At 44.7% G+C, this 21,977-nt stretch overlaps 1 protein-coding gene across 7 annotated transcripts in view; it reads left to right on the top strand.

Moving 5' to 3' along the window:
* Positions 1-21,977, top strand: part of LOC101321628 (kinesin-like protein KIF16B) — a 278,548-nt gene that overhangs the window by 194,885 nt on the left and 61,686 nt on the right. For 5 of the 7 annotated variants that reach the window (XR_002174849.3, XR_012326204.1, XR_012326205.1 and 2 more), the window contains exon 24: positions 16,272-16,361. Coding sequence is in view for 2 of the 7 variants with exons in the window: in XM_019927579.3 (XP_019783138.2) it covers positions 16,272-16,361 (90 nt within the window). In the remaining 5 variants the exon portion in view is untranslated. Of the gene's footprint in view, positions 1-15,784; positions 15,855-16,271; positions 16,362-21,977 lie in introns of all 7 variants that reach the window. The other 2 variants (XR_012326207.1, XR_012326206.1) reach the window with 1 other exon arrangement.

Here is a 21,977-nt window from a genome sequence, read left to right on the forward strand (position 1 = left end):
ACTGTGTCTTTATGAGGATTTGGGGTTTTGCTTTGTCGTCTTCTTCGCTTTTTGGTTGTTTATTTCCTCTTAGTGTTCTGAGTTTAAAATGAACTATGCCAGCCTTTTCCTTCCATCACTTTATTTCATGCACACGCAGTGTTTTCTAGAACAAGTAGTCACATTTAGGGTCATACTTTGGCTGCTACTGAATTCTCTTGGTGAGCCAATGGCTTTAAGGAGAGGAAGGTAAAAAGTATTATTTTTAGAAATGTCTGTTCTGTTAGTCTCAGATCTTCTTTGAAGGAAAATATGATGATAAGATATATAGATATTTTATATCTGGTTCATTTAAGGGGCTGAGCTGACTCGGCCACACTCAGGTCCTGTTGGGTGCAAGTCCCCAGTGACTGAGGTAACAGGTCCCCAGGAGGACGCTGGCCTGTGGAGGGGTGGCAGCCCCAGAGCGCTGTCTCTCAGCTTTTCCCTCACCCCTCGTGTTCCCTCTGCCTCCTGCCCTTCCCTACCCACCCTGCTTTAGATAGAATTGATTAGTTATTTAGATCATTCCTTCTTCCTGTCCAATTTCATTTTAATCCCCAACCTGGTAGCTCCAGTCCTCCAGTCCGGTCTGTTCATTGCCAGATGAAGCAGTCATGATCCTTGTTAAAGGGATGCTCAAGGTAGGCTGCAGGGAGGGCGTCTGGGGGGAGAGAGGGAGAGAAGAGTGGTTCCCAAAGGCTTGTCTTCTGATCCCTGATGAGTCCTGAGGAGGTTTCCATCACTGGGCTTTAAAATGAGAAAAATAGAGTTTTTAATTCAAAAGGACTATCTTTTATATCTTCTCTATTTGGGGGATTAAAAACAACTTTCTTTTGTGAACTAACTGTGAGAATGGGTAAGTGTAAGCTTTTTGGGTTTGGGTCATATTTAATTTTTTAAATCGACTTCATTGAGACATAGTTTACATTCAGTGACATACACACATTTTAAGTACAGTCTGATGAGTTTTGACATATGTGTACACCCCTGTAACCAGCACCCCAATCAAGATTTACGAACTTTTCAGTCATCCCGGAAAGTTTCTCCAGCACTGATCTGCTCTCTGTAACTACAGATTACGTGGATCTGTTCTGGCGTGCGGTGGGGATGGGACCAGGTGGCATTTACCCTCCTGGGTCTGGCTGCCTCCACTCCACATGCCTTTTGGAGATTCATCCATGTAGTTAAGTGTAACAGTAATTTGTTTCTTTTTATTGCTAAACAGCCTCCACTGTGTGGACACATCACAGTTTGTGGGTTGGTGTCTGTTTCGATGTTTGCTTCTGACAATACGGAAAGCTGTCATCTCAGTGTCACCTCCCCTTTATTGACCCTGAAGGACTGATGTGAGAACCCCTGGGTCAGGGTATCTGTTCCTGTTGTTACCCTTGCAGTTATACCTGCCAGTGTCTCCCAGTAGCACAGCCTTCTGGGACTGTGTACGCATTTATGTTGAGAGAGGTGCATCCCACCAGCTGATGTCAGAGACAGACAGAAGAGCTGAAGGTGTGCAGGCTGGCTCCCCTTGGAAAAGAGCACATTCTGTGCTGACTGTGGTTGAATGTGGCCTGCTGCTCAGCAGAACATACCTGCACAGTCCGTGCTTGCGCGGAGCTATAGGCGTCACAAGTAATAACTCCACCTGGACCACAACAGTCATCTTCAAACTCCCGCTTCCACTGCTTTTCAGTGAACGATACGTGAAATCAATTACCCTGCGTTATACTTGCCATCCTCAGTTAGCTAGGACCAGACTGGGTAGAGTTTAATTTTTAAATTGCATTTCAGCATGACACAAAATCTGTGCTTATGGCTAACAGAGGCTGTCATACTCTGATGTCATAGAAATAAGCTGCTGTCTCCAGCATAGTTTTAAATCCCCTACCTTTTAACTTACATGTTAAAATGATAATATAAAGAAATAATCTAACGCTGGTAATTTTTTTTTAATGTTTTGTTTCCTGAGAGTTTTCATCCCTCTAAAACCGGAAGTAATCTTCACAGGAGATTGTCTTCCTGTCTCCTTTGGCGAGTGTTGACATGTACGCCAGTGCCACGCCCCCCCCCCCCCCGCCCCGCCCCGTTACCCGGTTTACTCCCGTCACAGCCACAGTCCCATTTTCTTCTCTTGGTCGTTGTCGTGTTTATCGCCGGTCTTTCCCGTAGGTGTCAGCTCCATGGGCCCTCGTCAGCCTGTGCAGCCGTGAGGCCCCAGCCCTTACACGGGCCGGGCTGGGAATGAGCCCCCGTACAGATGACTGTGATGTGACCCACACAAGGCTGGCCACAGGTGTTGTCATGGAGCAGAGCCTGTTTGGGGCTTCAGGGGTTATGTGGCTGGGTGTCCTTTGTAATCAGCCCCTCGGGGGCCCCTCGTGCTCCATCTCTGTCGGCAGGTTCATCACTGATTCGCCCTCCCTTCCTCATCTGGGCCCCCGGGCACTCTTCAGCCGCTGCTCCTGGAACCCCATGTGGTAGTGTCGTCTCCTGTAAGGAGGCTGCTGGCACCTTGTATTGTTCAGGAGAGGACAGGTCCCCACCTTCTGTCACGTGGCTGCAGGAGCTCAGCCTTGTGTCCACTCGCAGACCAAAGGGATGCGAGACTCCACGCCCTACCTGGAACACACGACGCCCAAAAAGCAAGCAGCCCGTGCTAGCGTGCTCATCGGGCCCTTGCTGAAGGTACCGCGGTGACAGGCTCCTCCTGTCCCTGCGTGCCTGCTCACGTTCTCTAAGTCCTGGTCAGTGGCCTGAGGAGGAGAAGGAGAGGCAGAGGAAACAGGAGAACGGATGACAGCAGGGAAGTCTGACCTCAGGGAACACGCCCAGCGCAGACCTGTAGACCCTGCGGGTAATCCCTGAGCACCCGGGCGGTGGTAGGCGTTTTCTTTTTGAGTTTTTAGGTCTGTGAGTCCTGCCTCCTAATTTCCATCTGTCGCGTCCCAGAGCCCGGGAGAGGTTTAGCCCTGAGTGCTCTCCCATCTGCCGGGTCCTCCCTCGAAAGAAGAGACCCTGAAGGTGAGATGGGATAGTGGTAGAACCTCAGGGCGGCCGAGGTTCAAGTTGGAATCTTGCTTTTACATCTGAAGGACCACGTGCAGGGACCCGGGACCAGGGCCGACAAACAACAGCATTGACTCCCAGCGGCAGGAGCACACGGGCGGTGGGTCATGTGCTTTGTTTGGCCTGAACAGACTTTAAAACGTTTCGAGTGAGTTGTCAACACTTCAGACTTGGGAAATCTGACGTGGAAATCCAGATTCCCCAAGTTGCGTCAAATGTTTTACACTGACATCTATCAGGCACCTTCTTCGTCCCAGGCACTTTGCCAGACCCTTCCGCAAGTGTGGAAGATGTACCAAAATGGGGATACTATTTACAGTTAATGAACGAGGAAATTATGAGTGACTCGCCCAGGGCCACGCAGCTACTAAGTAGATCCAGGTACCAGATGTCCATGGAATCTAAGTCCTCTGAGCCATCCCGGTTCCCTTGCGTACTCATCTTACTGTACCTTCTAAATAGCACTACTCTCTGCACCTTTTGGAAGTTGAGGCCCTAGTGTTGCCCTAGACAAAGTGGCCATTTCCAAATCCTCACTTGTTTTCAAGTGTTGCTGTTATTTTTGTGCTTGCTTTAACTTTGATCTTGTATTCTGGTCAAGTCACGGGCACTTCATATAAATTGGCGCTATTAACGGTTTGACAAACCTGGAGAATTTGATGGTGGATAGACCTGCCAGGAAGCATAAGGAGGAAATGCCCAGAAAATGTGCAGTTTGGGAGCTGAAGAAATCACATTTATAGTCAGGGAAATGTCTTTTTATTTGGCAGAACAGAAATAAGAGCCATTTCAGTCTATTAGATAAACTATGCACGCACATACATCTTTTAGAAACATTCCCAACTTGATAGGATATAAATGTTCAGAAGGATTTGTGTGTTGGCGTCTGAATCTCTGCTTATTAGTAACTGATGGATGTTCTCCCGCGTGTGCATTAGCAGAGCTGAGACAAATGGAGGCTTGCGTGAGCTGTGGTCCATCTAGATTCAAATACTCAGTTTGTGGACTATTTTCAAACATAAATATCAAGTGGAAGAAATAACCTTAAAAGAATCATATTTTATCCTAAGGTTTTATTTTTTCTTTAAGCACTCTTCCCATCTCTTTGAGAATGTTGTCTTTCGCTAAAAAAATAAGAAAAAACAACTTTCACTTCCCCTATTTTAACACAAAACAACTCATCTTTTATATTGCTGTTACTTGGGCAGTTGTTTATCTTCACAGAGGTAATGCTGCAGACATGAGAAATGGTGAAGAGGAAATGAGATTGAATCACAAGCATAGAAGAAAAGCAGTCATCACCTTGTGATCCTACCTTGGATTTCCATTTCAAGTTTGTTTTTCCGCTATAAGAATATATTAATATTTCCTTTCCTTCATTTCAGAATTCTGGGAGTTTTACATCTCTTCCTAGAGTAAAATTTGTTTTAAAAGAAATCACAAAATGGTTTGAACTCCCCTTTTTGCAGTTGCTGCCCACAGGTACCCTGGCCTTTCAATATGTGTAATAAAAGGGCTTTTTTAGGAACGTGATCGCGGTGCAGGAGTTACCAGGTACTGAGTACCCCAGCACTCTGCTCGTTGCTTCACGTTTTTGAGTACAGCTGTAGGTTAGGTGTCATGAGCTCATTTTACAGATGAAGAAACTGAGGCTGGAGGAGTTGCATAATTTAGCCAAAGTCACACAGCTAAGTGGTGAGTGGGCTAAAGTCAGGATCCAGGGCTGTCTTAATCCAGAGCTTTACATGATTGCGTTCTCCAGCGATGACTGGTAGAGAGTTTGCATTCCGTGCTTTGCCTCTGGGTATCTGAGTAATTTGCAGGGAAATTGCTTAGGCTGTCATTCTCCCAAGTTCTCACAATTTTAAGGTAGAATAATACCCCAGTTCCTCTCCTGTTTTACCAAGGTGTTAGGGGGAGGAAGAAGTATTCCTTAGTAATGATCTTAGATTTGAAAGGCATCCATCTTACCAGAATATTCGGGTCTTGGTACATTCTTTCAAGTTTACCTTCAAATTACCATATAAAACTAAGTATACTAAAATAAATGGTATTATTCCTATTTTGAAGGTACTGAGATTGAAGCATAAAGAAGCCATTCTCTCTAGTTATTGCAGAAGGCTGAGATTTGGGCCAGCTAGAAAGCCCCGTTTGATTTTGCATCACTTCCTGTTATGCAGAGGGTGCCGTAACCCGCAGTCAGCCGCCAGGCTCCTGTCTGCGTGGTGCATGGATTCAGACCAGGTTCAGGAGCCAGAGACTCCAGGGCACCTTGTTGGTGACGCATCTACACAGAGGATGTCTGGGGCATTTCCTAGATAATAAGGCTGAATAAGCTTATACCTGCTTGGCTTTGTGAACCCCATAACCACGCTTCCACATTACCAGCAGGTGGGGACGGATCTAGGGTTGGACCTTAGACTCCCCTCTCCCTGCATCTCTTCCTGCCAGGGTCCGTCTTCTTCCCACAGGTGCCATGGAGATGGGATTTCTGTAGTTGGTGGAGCTCTAGTTCAAGTTCACAGAGCCCAGTACAGTGGAGGGGATGCAAGCGTGGCTCAGGAGCTCGTGACATGGTTGGAGGACACAGTTCAAATGGCAGCTGTCCCCTCGCCTCCGATACCCTGGATGGTTGCTGACACAGTGTCTTTTCCTTTGTGTCCACTTGGCCACAGAGCTCAGCACTCCTTTGGGTTCCCCAGAAAGAAAACTTTGCTGTAGTTTCCTAGGGAACCAGAGAAGGAAATACATTGTACATCTCAGAGCAAATAACTGAAAATACCCCCTTAGACAATTATGTTCTCCCCAAAGCACCAGTGTCCCCCACCCCGCTTCCTAGATGTCCCCTGGGAACTCCAGCTGCTGCCCCCCTGCTAAGGGTAGTGGTGGGGTGTCAGCTCCAGCCCCCTTCCTTGGCCTGTATCCCCACGCCTGCCTGCGTACGCAAGGGACCATGACGTTCAGAAGCAAAAAGTTCTTCAGTTAATAGGACCCACCCTGTAAAGGCAGTTCAGAGACCACCGCTTGTTTCTTGATGTGTTTTTTTCAGGAGTTTTTTCCACACACCTACCCGCACTCATTCTTACCCCCAAATTGTTTATCACTAAATCAAGACTCCTCTCTTCCAAAGGAATCTGGTAAATGACATTTTCTTTGTTTTACAATTCTTTACCCTCTCCCTGTCTCCTCTAACGCCTATTGTCCAAAAACTTTAAACATTTACAGGTAAATCAGAAAAGACCTGAAATGCAAATCATTCTGCTGCCCACGTTTCGGCCAGAAAGGGAATGAGAAAATAGTAGGGGAGAGTTTCCTGAAGAGGCCCTGGGCTCCGCTATCTTTATTATTCATTCACTTATTACTTAGCAAGTATTTATTTGGTACCTGTAACATTTTTTTAAAGACCATACTAGAAGTATCAAGATATTGAGGAACGGAAGAGATGCATAAGCTGTTCACATACTCTGGGGTCGGTGAAGTGGGGGAGAGAAACACGCAGAAAATAGAACAGTGCGGAGCGAAGGGGTCATGTTGGGCACCCGGGAAGACTTCAGGTTTTGGTGGGAGTGAGAGAGGGCATTCTAGGCAGCAGGACACCGGGACAGGCCCGCGGGTAGACGGGTACAGATGATGCTTTGGTAACAGGAAGTAGTACCACTTGAGGCCAGCCCTGGGGAGGAACTCCTTTCTGGTAGAAGCAGAGGAGGACGATGAAGTGAAGCTGAAGCGGTCTTGAAGGGAGGGGGGAAGAATGCGGTAGCAGCGTCGTTCTGAGATGGGCTGAGAGGCTGCTCCGGAGTTGGGTGTGGGCGACCTTAACATCTCAGTAAAACAGCATTGTCCGTGAGGATTAAAAACCTTAGAGCGTTTGGAAATACTCATCACAGAAAATGTAATTTAGAAGGATTTCCACGTAGGAGTGACCCTACAGAGTTAAAATAGCGTACATTTAGTGTCAGTGCGTCCTGCCTTCCTGGGGAGGGGTAGTGAGGGCGGTCTGCAGCAGTTCCGGGTAGCTCACAGGACAGAAGGGGGTTATTCCGACGGGGTCCCACCAGAAGGTCTAGGGAGCTAGGGAGTTTGAGGCAGGAAGAGTGAGCTGGAATCCAGCCTGAGCCCTCGGTGAGTGATCAGAAGAAAAGAGGGGCTGGGAGACGGAGAGAGGTTAGAGCATCACGCTGGAGACAGACATCGGATGCAGCACACTTGGTGTGGGCATCCCCGTCAGAAATCTGAGAGCACTGGGCTGTCTGTCCTCAGCAAGACTGGGCCGTCCTAGAGGTGGACCAGAGCGAGGGGTACTGGCTGGCGAGCTGTGATTAATGGGCTGCTGGCCTCTCCTCCCACCTCCTGGGTAGCTCTATTTGCAACATTTGTCTGAAGAGATTTTAATGAAATCTAGTGTATTAATGCTTGCCGTTTATACAGATTGAAATATTTGTTATATATTCATATTTCCTCAAGCATGTTCATCGTTATGTTACTGCACAAGACTGTATTTTGCAGAAATCTGGCAAAACTTGTTTTAGTATATATTAGGGTGGTATTAGACCATTTCCTTCAAGCTATTACTAAATACAGGGCATCTCATTTGTATATACTTGATGGAGCTCTTCCAAATGTTGTTTAAAAATAAATGTTGTTGAGGAGACCTCTACGAGTAACTGCTTACTTACCTGGGGCCAGTTAGAGTATTTTTCTTTGGGTGAGAAACTGTTGATTCTCTCCTTCTTACACAGATAGATACACACAAGCAAATACAAACTGATGACAGGTCTTAAAATCGACAGTCCTTAAACCGGCAAAATATGTATATAACAAATTTGTGGAAAGCACTCAATTGAGAATTGTTCATAGTGAATGCAGTTCATCTTGTGGACACGTTCATGGTGTTTTAAGTTGCACTTGATCACTTTATGGTCCAGAAAAGATGGATTTGTATCAGCAGACTCGTTCAGTGAGCGAGAAGTAATGAATTTGGTCCTCAAAGCCGCAGAGCAATGATGCCCTGCGTTTTCAGCATGGAAGAGAACAGCTGAGCGTTTTGACCTGATGTGCTGGGTGTACTGACCTTCTGTGCCTCCTCTCTGCATCAGCACCTCATCCTATGCCCGGTTTTAATTTGGGGGCAAAATAGGACTTTAGTGTCTATTTCCACTTTCTGTGTAGTTTTCCCAAACTTCACGTGCGCTGTCTCCCCAGCTCTCAAAGTGCGGTTGTCTCTGTTACAGAGAAGGGATCCGACTGTTTTCCTGTGGGGAGGTGGCCACGTGGTTGCCTTGGGCACCATTTCTGTGGTGCTGGTGCTGGTTTTCACTCATCGTCGTTGTGCTTAGCTTGTTTACGTGTTGATAGGCAAGAGGAGACTTAAAGTGTTTTATATACAAAGCGGGAACGGGAGCCTTTGTGATCCTTGTCTTTAACCTGGATTCAGGTGAAAACTTCATGGGTAAAGAATTTGGAAATCTCTCTGTGCCTCACTATAAACTTGGGTTACAAATATATCGACAGTGCACCCTGTTCTCAGTGCAGAGAAAACAAAAAAAAGATACCATTATGTGACTAATGAAAATAATCTTTGATTCAGATGAACCTGAAAGATATCACCAGAACAGAGTTAGTGGAACCAAGATAGTGGAGCCTTACCTTCTCTGAAAAGCAAACTAACCTTAAGTACATCTCTCGGAAAACTACCAGCACCTGATATGGCACCGACACATACTAGTAGCTCAATAAACGTTTATTCCTTCAATGAGAGGCCTCCCACCACCACCCCAGCTACTGCCAAAGGCCCACTCCCTTAGAAGGCTTACAGTCTTGTAGGTTAGAGAGACGTTTATATAATTAATATCGGTTATATAAATTAACTAGTACAAGTTTAATTCTATAATTAATGTCCCGTGATGTGTGCTCTGATCAGAGTGTGAGCTGCATGCCGGGAAGTCACGGAGGAGGGAATGATTCTTCCAGGGAGAAAGGAGTGGAAGCAGGGGTGCTGCCAAGGGAGGGACTGTGGTTGGACACGCGCCCTGGAGGCTGAGCAGGAGGCCACGGGACGGGTGGATACCGAGGAGGCCATTCGAAAGACCCTTCCAGAGACCGACAAACGTGCCCCATTTCTGTGTTGACCAGTTGTCTGAAGTGTGAGATTTTTTTTTTTTAATCCACTGGGAGCTGGGGTTAGAAAAGGTAGTGTTGGGTCAGCCGGGAACAGGTCCTGAATGCCATGCTAAGGGCTTTGACCTTGAGAGGGGAGTGCATGGAGGGGAGTGGAAAGCAGGAAGCTTGTGAAAGGGTAAAGAATTTGGAGATTTCCCTCTGCCTCGCTCTAAGCTTGTGTTGCAGTTATACTGAGAATGCGTCCTGTTCTCCACAAGCCACCACATCTGATTTGGGGGCAGCAACACGCAGAGCTTTACAGCAGGGCTGCCCAAACTTTACCCTGCGTCGCAAGCCCCTGAAGATTTTGTTAAAACACAGATTTCTGGGCTCCACCCCAGAGTTCCAGATGAAGTGTGGGTGAGACCTCAGAATTTGCATTTCTAACAAGTTCCCAAGTGAAACTGTTGCTGCTGGTCAGGCGTCCTACTTTGAGAACCGCTGGTTTAGGTTATGGACTGAGATATTGAAGGCAGAAGCTGCTGAGATCTGAATGTGAGTTTATTAAAATATCAAGACGCGAGGCAACAAAATGAGCCATTGCCCTAAATGTACCCATAATGATCTTCTTTGTTCAGTATTTTGGGGAAATTATATACAGTGTTAATGGTTCCAGAGAGTCCCCACCCTCTTCATTATCTGATCCCCTTACAGACCTCGTTGGGCCCAGTTCACAGGAGCCCACAGCTTTGGATAGCTCTCTCCCCGTCAGGCCATCTTCCTCTGTCTCCTTCCAGCTCCTCCCCCGCTGTCCCCCTGCATCCCGTTGTGAGCACTGGGGGCTGATATCGAGAAGCAGAAGCAAGTGCGTTGGATGCTTTCGGGGGCCCTCTCAGGGACTTTATCTTCCTCTTGCCGGCTTATCATTTTGTGCCCAAACGCCCTGATTCTGCTTCCCCGGGAAGTCACTCAGCCGCCCTGTCCTCCGGAGACTCGGTGTGTGCAAGTTGTCGGGGAAGTTGCCGTGCCTTATAAAGGGGCCACCGTGGGAAAGGGGAGTGAAACCCAAATTATGAAGTAAGCGTGAAGCAGCTGCTGAATTAATTAGAGATTTCAAAATGTGGTCGGACATGAATGAGCTGTGAAAGCAACAAAGAAGAAGAAGCAGGACTTTCCCGGTGGTCCAGTGGTTAAGACTCTGTGCTTCCAATACAGGGGGTGTGGGTTTGATGCCTGGTCAGGGAACTAAGATCCCATGTGCCATGTGGTGTGGCCAAAAAAAAAAAAAAAAAAGAAAGAAAAAAAAGAGGAAGACGCTGCCGGCCAAAGCCTCACGAGCTGGTGTCCAGTTATCTATATCCATATCCTGATTCTGCTGGAGGCCATCTCATCTACCAGCGAGATGAACAGTGGCCTTGCTGGTTCACTGTTGCCAAGCCTGAGTGCACTTAAGACAAGCCCACTGGGGGCTCCATCCTCCAGTTCTTCATCAGGATGCCCGTGGTGTGTCAGGTACTCTTCTAAGGTGTAGTGAAAACCAGCTAAAAATCCTAATTCTCCTGGAGCTTATTCTAGTAGGGAAGAGAGACAGAAACAAGACATACAAGTCAATATATACAGATGGCGTTGTTTTATTGTGCTTCTCAAATATTGCGTAGTTTTACAAATTGAAGGTTTGTAATGCAACCCTGCATTGTCAAGATGATGGTTAGCATTTTTTAGCGTTAAAGTGTTTTTTTCACTTAAGATATGTACATTGTTTTCTTAGACATGCTATTGCACACTTAACAGACTACAGTAAAGTGCAAACATAACTTATATGTACTGGGAAACCAGAAAATTCGTGTGACTCACTTTATTGCAATCCGCTGTACTGTGGTGGTCTGGAACCCAACCCACGATATCTCGGGGGTGTGACTGTACCATGTTAGGTAGTAAGAAGTGCTTAGTAGAAAGATAAGAAAAGAGAAATAAGTAGTGTGGAGATGGGGAGTAAGGAGGTGCAATTTGAGATGGTATATCCAGAGAAGGCATCACTGAGAAAGTGGCTTTTGAGCAAAGACTTGAAGGAAGTGAGGGAGCTAGTCACGTGGAAAGAGGATTCCAGAAAGAGGAAAGGTCACAGACAAAGTTCCTGAGGCCACACTTAGTGTGGAGTACGTTTGATGGGTTCTGGATAAGCAAGGAAGGCAGAGTGAGCAAGGGAAAACGTGGTGGGAGATGAGGCCAGGGAGGGGACAAATTGTAGAGATCCTTGTAGATCAGCGCAAGAACCTGAACTTGTACCCTGAGCAAGATGGGACGCCTTGGGAGGATGTCCCATTCAGCAAAGAAATGGCCTCATCTGACAGTTTTTAACAAGATCACTTTGGCTGCTGTGTTGAGAAAGGAGTGAGGGGAATGTTGCGGGGAGGGAGGCAGAAGCAGAAGCGAGGGGACCAGGTAGGAGGCTGTTAAACATAGTCCAGGCAAGAGGTGGCGGCGGCTTAGACCAAGATGCTAATGGTGGTGACGGTGCAAAGTGTCAGATTCTCATTATATTTGGAGTGTGGTGGAAAGGATTTGCTGACTGATTGGATGTGAGCCGTGAGAGAAGGAGGAACATCAAAGATGATGCCACAGTTTCTGGATTGAAGAAATTGAAGAATGGCATTGTCATTACTGAGATGGGGGAGCAAGTCTGGATGAGATTAATTTTGGTAAATTTAGCCATGTTAAGTTTGAGATGCAGTTAGACATCCAGGTAGGCAGACATATCAAGTAGGCAGTAGGATGTACGAGTCTGGGTTCAAGGGAGAGAGATGAGCATCCCGGGAATCAGTGGTGTAAGTTTAAGCTATGAGATGGGATGAGATCACCAAGGAAGTGAGCTCAGGTAGAAGATAAAACACGTTCAAGGACTAAGCCCTGGGACACTTTGACGTTTAGAGGTCAGGGGGATGAAGAGAAATCCCAGCAAAGAAAACTAAGGTAAGAGACGCAGCAGCGTGGAAGCCAGATGAAAAAGATGTTTCAAGGAGGAGCTGTCGGCTCCATCAAATCCTGCCATAGGTCAAGTCAGATCAGGGCCAAGAATGAACCAGTGGTTCAGCATGAAGTAACCTGTGGCAGTCGTTGATGACCTTGGTAAGAGTAGATGAGAGTAGTTTGAGTGGAATGTGAGTAACTGAGGCTGGACTGAAGGGATCCTGGGAAGAAGGAAATTGATGACATCAAGAATAAACTCTTGCGGGGCTTCCCTGGTGGCGCAGTGGTTGAGAGTCCGCCTGCTGATGCAGGGGACACGGGTTCGTGCCCCGGTCCGGGAAGATCCCACGTGCCGCGGAGCGGCTGGGCCTGTGAGCCATGGCCGCTGAGCCTGCGCGTCCGGAGCCTGTGCTCTGCAACGGGAGAGGCCACAACAGTGAGAGGCCTGCGTACCGCCAAAAAAAAAAAAAAAAGAATAAACTCTTGCAAGGAGTTTGTTATAATAAGAAGGACAGAAATGGAGTGGCAGTTGGAAGGGAAAGGGAGGCCAAGGTGGAAGTTTAAGGTGAGAGAAATCCTAGCTAGTTTAGATGCTGCTGGAATAATCTAGTAGAGACTGGGGATGTGTTGGTGCAGGAGAGAGAAGAGAAAATTGCTGATTGCAGTTTCCTTCAGAAGGCAGGAGGGCGTGGAGTCTAGAATCCAGCATCTAGGAAGAGGGGTTGGCCTTAACCAGGAGCAGTGGTGTACATCCCATGCCCGGTAGCAGGAGGGAAGAGGAGATACAAGGCCGATGGTGGCCATGGTGGGCTGAGGGTGGTTGTGGGAGTGTTCTATTGATTGCTTCCACTTTCTCAGTGAAATAGGAACTCAGGTTATCATCTGAGAATGAGGAGAAAGATGGAGTAAACTGTTTAGAAAACTCTTATCTAAGAGAACGGGAGAATGGATGGAATGGGGAAATGTGGTATGACTGTTTGGAGGCATCCAGGCTGACCTCAAAGTGGTGACCGTGACTTTAAAAGAGGACCAGTCAGCCATTTGGTGGCATGTTTTCCTTCATCCCCATCCTGCAGGTACAGGGCGGGAGTAAGCAGACAGCTGGATTTAACCAAGATTGTGGTTTAGCTTAGTCAAGGGAATTTCAAGAGCAGAACAAAGAGATTTGAGGTTGAATGCAAGGGAAAGGTGGTAGTGATTGCCCATGGTTTCCAAGTTGGGTGAGGGAGGAACCAGGGCAAAGGTCAAGGAACAGGAGGTCGGGGTGTTGGAGGGATCGTCTGTTGGTTGATGAAATTTCCAAGATTCATGGCAGGAGTTCCATAGCATTGGAGCAGATGACAGTGAGCAAAACCTAAGACGTTCAAGGAGTCGGGGATGTGACTAAGGCGAATTGCCTGCGAGAAGGATGGGTACAGGTAGGATCCGAAGGTGTGGGCTTCACGTAGGTGGGGTTTTAGGAAGGGCAGAGGAGCAGTGGTGTGAAAGTTGGATGGAAGTAACAAAGCGTCTACCAACCTCCCAGCACAACAGGATGAAGAGTGTGGGGAGAACACAGTCCCTACTTGAGATGGCTACAGGGGAAGGGGTCCCTCGGGGAGAGCCAGCTCTCAGTTAGAGTGAAGATGAACGGGAAATTCCCAGAAGAGGCTGAGGATGGGGGGATTTTGCACTTGACTGACTGTGGGTTCAAGAGGAACAGTGGAAGCAGTCAGAGATCCAGGGAGCACTAGAGTCTGAGGGAGGAGGGAGACCTAGGCTTCTTCTGTGACTTTCTCTGGATTCCAAAGTCCCAGGACAGGATGGTTTCCCTGTGAGCATCCTGCATCTTACTGCTCCCGGGTCACGGGTATGGTTCTGTTCATTCCTGGGCTTTCTTGGCAAGCAGGCAGCGTCACGCCCGCTCGTGTCCAGGTCTCTCCTTGACACCTGGTTTGCGTCCAGCCAAGGTGGCATGTTGCTGTGCTCTTGCCCTAAGGAAGCCCTCACCCCCTTGCTAATTGTGCTCAATGGGGTCCGTTGAGGAGGAGAGAGCTGGGGAGAAAACCCCCAGCTGAGCTGCCAGGAGCAGTGTTTCCCAAGCTTTGGTGACATTGGTACTATTTTTACTAAATGGTTTTTTGTAAACATACGTACTTTTTTTTCCTTACAGAAATATCTTTTTAAAAGAAACTCACAAGAAGAAACCTGCCACAATTAAAACACTATTGTACATGATGAATATAGAGCCAGAACAATGAAAGTTTTAATATTGTACATCCTTGGATAACCCCGAATCATCTAATTTGCCACTCGGGGAAGTGAGTGACCCTGCGGATGGCTGAGACTCAGGGCTCCCTCTTCCTCCCGAGGCTCCCTGCATGGGTGTCCTCCCCCTCCTGATCTCTGTGGTTTACTGATCCCTGACTTTCCTGCTCACCCCTGGGGTGTACATGCAGGAGAACCAAGAGCTGAATCACCAGCCTGAGAAGGGCGTTTCTCTAATGTGCGGGGTAAGGTTTCCAGTAGAGGGGCGCGGCCCCTGCAGAGGCCCAGCGTGGGAAGGAGTGTGCGCTTCCAGGGAGTGAGACACTTGCGGGAGGAGAGGCTGGAGGAGAGGCTGCTGTGCGCAGTCGGGTACAAATATAAAATCTGGGTCTTCTTCTAGGAGCAGCGTGAAGCTTCTAGGGGACTTAAGGGGGGAGGTAGAATGATCAGATTTAAGTTTTTAAAAAGCTCCCCTGTCAATTGTGCAGAGAAGGGATTGGAGGGGCAACTGGATGGAGACACTGGGAGAGGCCTGGCCGAGGCCGCGGGAGACCTGGTGGCCCAGAGTGAGATGGCAGTGGCAGTGAAGGATAGAAGGGTAAAGCGCTAAGGAAGGCCTAGGAGGTGAGGGGTGCAGGACCAGGTGCTTGTCTGACTGTGGTGTGTTGGGGGGACCTGGGGACCAGCGTCTGTCTGGTGTGGCTTGGTGGACGGTGGTGACATGCACTGAGATGTAGAGTTGAGATTGGAGAGAACGGGTGGATTTGTTTCACACAGGCTGACCTTGAAGTTGGTGTGTGGCATCTAAAGAAAGACATCTCCCAGTTAGGGACATGGGTCTGGAGCTTGGAGGAAGAAGAGTGGGAATGAGATGGGAACTTGATCAGGAGCCTGTGCCTCAGGTGTGACCGTGGAGGCTGGTGGTGTCTCCCAGCCTCTCCTGGTCACCGTGACCTTGGTATGTGACTGATGGGCACCAGTGTCCACCTGCCATCCAATAGGAACAGTAAGTTCCACTACTGGTTAGAGGCTGGACTGAGAATTCTTCCTCCGAAATAAAGCAAAATACAGTGTGGGTTTTGATACTAATGATCATTGAGATGCAGACAGATTTTTTTGGTTTTTCCTTTGTCCTCCTCCTTCTCCTTTGTCCTTCCTCTTCCTTCTCCTCATCCTTCTTTTTCTTCTCTGCTGCTGCTTCTCTCTTGTCCATTGCGGTGGCATCTGGAAACCAACACTGACATTTTATATAAAAGTGTAAACATTTCGTGTAGGCACATCACTGTAACAGAAAGGTCACGCTGTGGGGTGTCCTTTCTGCACCCCACATGGAGAGTGGAGGGGCACTTCTGATAAGCCATGAAACTCTGTGTCCTTCACTTTACAGAGTCACATGCTGCTCGTAATCATATTTGGGAAGCAGAGATGCATGCTTAAGCAGAGTACAGTTATTATTTGTAAGTCTTATTTGTGCTGCTAGATTAATATTTTCCCTTCTGGAGAAATTTACATGCTAATCACTTTTCGTTAATTTTTAAGTTATTTGAAACAAATTTAAACAAACAAATTTTTGAATTATTTTAAACAAATTAAACAATTTGTTTAATTTGAAGCAAATTATTTTTTTAAGATGCATTTTTAAATTGTTTTAATTAACAATTAAAAAAAATTTTTTTAAGAACAATTATATGATTGTTTTATTGGGGTTTTTTTGAAATTTTGAATTCTATTTTATTTTTTTATACAGCAGGTTCTTATTAATCATCAGTTTTATACACATCAGTATACATTAAACAAATTATTTTAAACAAATAAGAGGAAACCAATTTTTCCTCCAACTAATGCTGATTTATTTTGCTTTTCCTGGTTAATAGATCACTGTCCTGGATGAGACGTGGACCGTTTTCAGGCGTTACAGTCGTTTCCGAGAAATGCATAAAACATTGAAGTTGAAGTATGCAGAGGTGAGTTACGAAATAATTATCTACAATTAAGAACATTTGTTTTATAAAGTAAATGAGTTGATTGCATTATCAATCCCCCCTTTCTCTTTAGGTATTAGCTTGTAAGTGTCACCAAGTTTTATTTCAATTACTCGTCTTTCAAAGATAGGTTTTTAATTTTTGTCCTCTGTTCCATTTGTATTCTACACAATTCAGACATTTTTTGAACACAAAATTTTGAGTGATAGTAAAGCAACAGTAAATGAATTCTATCTTTTTCATAAATTTTACAGTGTATTTTAAGTAAATATTTTAATCAATTTATAACTTCTCAGCCATGAGTGAGACCTATTAAAATAAAATAGTAATAAATTTTTCAGTATAGATTTGCCCTTTTTTCTCTTAAAAAAGATTGCATTAATGCTTAGACTTCCACATAATGAGGAGTAAAGTCATAAAAGTTAATTTGCCCTCACACATGGAGGGGAGGTAGACAGTAAATACAGAATTATCTAGAAGCAAGGAGGCATTTCATCTGATAAGATAACCAGAGTGTATTGATACATTAGTAATCTTTTTTTTAAATTTTTGGACAAAGACTGGTTTTTAAAATACTTTTAAGCAAAGAAAGGTATTCCTAAAATTAATGTGTACCTTCCAAGTGAATGTATTCTTCTTATTTTTTTTTTTTGTTTATTTTTGCTTCAACTAAAGGAAACCTTGTATAGGCACAGCTCTTTGGGCATTTTGATTTGAACTGACTGACTACAAATCAGTCAATAATCATTGTCTATTTTGCCTGCTTTCCCTAAGTATGGCTTTTCAGTGCATTTTTATAGTGTCTTATGATATTCTAAAAAATAATTTAGTCAGACATGTGTCCCTGACTTGTTTCATGTTAATTACATAATTAACATCTCCATAACATCTCCATAACATCTCCTTAACATCTCCATGGCTTCTAAGCTCCCTTGTCTGATACACAATATAAAGAGAAATACCTTTGGGTAGGTAAAGTGCTTCCTTGATGTGTAAAAGAATCTAGAGTCCAGGAAAAATTGAGCTATCTTTGAAATTCTGTTGTTAAGTTATCATAATAGTATTCGATTAAAAATTGAAGAAGGTTCAGGTATGAATTTTAGCTCAGTGTTCCCAAGAGGCTTCAGTTCCAGAAGCAACTACATCAAAGTCAATTTATTAAGTTTGTCTCTGCAATTTACTCTTCATGTCCCAAGTTAGTTTTGACAATAACAAGAAGTAATTGTATACATATTAAATGTATAGAGCAACTGGTTTTTAAAGTGAGCTTTGAAGCTCAGTAACTGCTGGATTATAAGGTACTACGTCAGTACTTTAATAATGTACAGATTTTCATATTAACTTGCTAAATTCCCACAGTGTAGTTGGAAAAAAACAATTTACTTGAAAAAAAGGATACAAACTTTACCAGGATTTATATATCTATATATGTATGTATGTATAAATTCATTCCGTGATTTATTTCATATCAGTTCTTTCAGTGCCATTAGTTCAATGCCATTCTACATAGGCACATTTTTCTAAACTCTAGTAATACAGTAGTGGACAAGAAGAACAAAAGTGTCTTCTCTTATATATCTTAAATTTATATCAGGACAGACTGACAATAAACCAGGAAAATATAATAATAACTAACAGTTAAAAAGTATGCTTGCTAAGTTGCAGTTACCATTTTAAGTGAGGTATATGCATTATAGGAAAAATATCAATAAAATGTGATGGGCAGAAGGTGTTGGACACTTTAGTATAAGGACATTTCAGGGTTGGGCTCTCTGACAAAATGGCATTTTAGTTGAAATATGAGATGAGAGATATTTAAATAAATTTGCTAAGCAATAATAGGTCTAATCAGTGTTTTAAAAGAAAACTTTGGAGCAGACAGAAGCAGTCTTTAAAGATATAATAGAAGAAAACTCAACCTGAGTTTAATAATGATGTGAACCTGTGAACTGAAGTGGTTGTCTGCTACCAGACAAAATTAATGAACAGAGATTATCACACATGTAAAATTATTTTTAAGGGGGAAAAGGGTGTGTTACATACATGCTGAAAAAATTAAGTGGCCTTCAAATGAAGAAAATCGAGCTGGTTTCCTCCTTCATTTGGTCATAAATCTGTATTGAGCAGCCCCACACTGCGTACAATTGTGAGCAAGACAACGACATCCCTCCTCTCATGGAGCAGAGAAAATGAGCAATAAACAGACAAACAAAGCCCAGTAAATAGGAGGATTTTAGGTAATGTTAGGTGCCGTGGAGAAAATACAAGGCAATGTGATAGTGTGGCCTGAGAGCTGGGCAGTGGGCTGCTTTAGATGTGCAGGTAGAGAGGGTGATCGGGGTGAGATTGAGCTGAGATCTGGATGCTGAAAAGAAGAGAGGTGTGAAGATTTGGAGGTGAGCACAGCTGAAGGTGAGGGAGCAGCAAATGCAAAGGCCCTGGGATGGGACCAAGCTCAGCGTGTTTCCAGAATGAGAAGACCCAGGGAGAGTGGCCAGTGTGGTAAAGAGCAGGGCAGGGGCCTGACCACGTGGCACCGTGAACCTGAGTCTGAGTGCCGTGGGAAACCACTGGATGATATTCAAGAAGGTCTGAACATTGAAACCCAGCTGGAATTTCCATTCTGTTCATAGAGGACTTCTCCCAGAAACCCCTTTCCTGAAGATAGACTCGTGATCTAAATGATAATGAAGATGGGAAGTTGCTTTTCCACACTGAGTCCAGCTTTGTGACTTACAGTTTCTTTCTTATAAGGACAAAAAACCGTTATGAAAGGGAAACTACAGACATGTGTGCATGTATTTGAAAGAGAAGAGAGAATGTGAATAGTGGTTGAAACCATGTGGTGAGATCCTAAAACAAGCACCGCCTAGAGACAGGGAAGCTGAGCTAATTACAAACCCTGCAGGGCTGCCTGGGTGCCACAGAACTTTTCCTTGGCCACAGCTCTGACGAACTCCTCCCAATTCACTGAGCGCTTCCTGCCCGGCTGTGCTGCGCCTTTGACGTTCATGGTCTCTGTGGTGGGAACGAGAGACTCGCCTCTTGTGACACAACCCGTGAGCAGAAGCCCAGGCAGTTCATTTCTATTTCCTATTTCTAACCAAACAATATTATCGAAACAGAACCGGGGAGAAGCATTATCGCTAAGCACACAGTAGCATGTCATTCTAGATGGTGATAAATCTTATTTCAGTGAGAGGGCAGCATCGTCCATTTAACATTTTCAAGATGAAGCTTAAATATCAAGATAAATATCAGGTTTATTTTTTTCGTTAAGTTGACATTTCTTCTGTGCAGCCTCACTTCACATCGTCTTACTTGCCGAGTGTTTGTTGGGACTTGAGATCAATAATCTGTGTATAGGTATTCATCAATTATGATTCATCTTATAATTGTGCATATAATTGTATATAATGTCAATCTTCTTGAAGTAATTAGCTACCTCCAAATGGGGTAGCTGTTTGGCCTGACAACATCCTGGAAATTATTGGACTTGTTAAAGACAGTATTTCTTCAGGGAAGAAAGCCAAAGGGTTCATATGGAAGAATGCTGAAAGTTTCCTCTCAAGGAATGGCTGTTTCATAGCCAAGTGGGAACAAGTTTTATTTACCTCATCCCTTCACCACATTGGACTCATTATTTCTATGGAATTAGAAAATAGAAAACTACTCTTGCTGTCTTAATTGCATAACAAAATGGTTGGTGATCATTTTTTAAATGATACGTATTAAGTTTATCTAGTCATACAAGGTTCCAAATTTTTAATCAAGCTGAAAAAATATTGAAAAAACACACTTGAATTCAGTATATCCAGAATTTGTGATATACTTACCAAGATAGAGAATTTGAGATTCACCTCAAAACTGTAGATTTGGTTATAGCTTTTAATCTTTTGGAACTTTATCTAAAGTTACATCCTACTCATTCCCATTTCATTGTGGAATCGTAGCCATGTTTTCCTGGGCATAGACCTCTAAAATAGTTTGATGTGACAGTTCCTTTTATGGAGGTTTTTTTTTTCTTTCAGTAGTCTTTTTTTCTCCAGATAATAAGTTACATATTTATGGTTAAAGACTGAAATTATTCAAAGATATATACATAGAATGTGAAAGTTTCTCTTAATCTGATCCTCAGAAGTAATCATTTGCAATGCCCTTAGGAGGTCTTCTTGGGTCCAACTAAACATTCAGACTCACAGGACTCCCATAGGCCACGCTTGGCACTGGGTGACCCGGGAACGATGTAAGACAGAGATCACTGCTTCCCGGCAGGGCCGAGGCATGGAGGGGGTCTGGCAACAGCGTCGACTGCAGTCCACACAGCTGTCCAGATGCTGTTCTCTTTGCGCCACCTCTCGCAGGTAATAGCTTAGGTGCTAGGAGAGGAGCCCCACGTGGGGAAGATTCGAGAACCACTCTGCCATAGAATCCTATGCAACAGGAGAGGCACTTTCCCTGGGCACAACTCCCTGGGCAGAACATCCAGAGTCCCCGTGAGGGACATGTTGAGTTACAAGAGTCACCTCACTCAGAGAAGCCTTACGGTATGGCTTCCTACCAAATAGCTCTCGTTTCCCTGGTCCACAAACAATTTATCGGTTTATCAAGCAATTTATCATTTTCCCATGAGCAGTGGTACCAAGTTGGCATAACACTTGATCAGGTTCCCAGAATCCTCTTGATGGACATACGAGTAGTTTCCAGAGTTTTGCTGCTGTGAGTACTTCGCTATGGACATTCTGGAAGATATCAACATGTCTGCAAGTGCAGACTTGCTCCATGAAGAAATTTCGTAATTGCTCAACTGTTGTTAAAGACTTAATTTACAAAAAACCAAGATTAGGAAAGAACACACAGAAACTGGGTGGGCTGAGAGCGCTGAGGGCCTTCACCCCCAATGTGAGAGGGTTTTAAGAATTCCTTAACCATCATTCGTCTCAGTCTTTTCATCTCCCTGTTGACTCACATTCATTTGCTTATTTATTTACTATAATGTCTCCTTAAGGAGAATGATGTCAGCTGAAGGGCCTCCGAGGGCTACTTTATATTCACTCGGTGGTGAACCAATTAAAGCAGGCAGGGTTGTTGATTATTAGGTATAACATATGTCTGTGAAGAAAATAGACGGAACCTAGGGGTTATTACAGGCAGAGTGAACTTACAAACTGAAAGGATGAGAAGTCAGTGGATTCTCTGAAACTCTGGGGTGTGGGGATTGAAGATAGGGAAAAAGCAGAAATCAAAGAAAAATTTAATGCATTATTTTGTATGGTGACAAATTTCAGAATAAAAAAAGGAAACTAAATTATCTGTCCTGAATAATACTGGAAGAAGAACAGATTGCCCGCGGTGACTGGGCTCATATGTAAGCGTTGTGCTCGTTCTATTTCCAGATTCACTGTGTGAGTGGGTTGAGCTCTCACTAGAGGTGCTGCATTATTCAAGGTTTTTAAAATTGTTTTATTTTTATTTATTTATGTTCTTTCAGCTTAGCATTTTTTTCTGGATTCTAAATAGCTTCGTCTCCTGTTTTGAATTAGTTTGTCCTCTTTATACGCTGACATGTGTTGTGCAAGATAATAGCTCCTCCTGGCT

This window comes from Tursiops truncatus, chromosome 15 (genome assembly GCF_011762595.2).
Source record: "Tursiops truncatus isolate mTurTru1 chromosome 15, mTurTru1.mat.Y, whole genome shotgun sequence".
NCBI lineage: Eukaryota > Metazoa > Chordata > Mammalia > Artiodactyla > Delphinidae > Tursiops > Tursiops truncatus.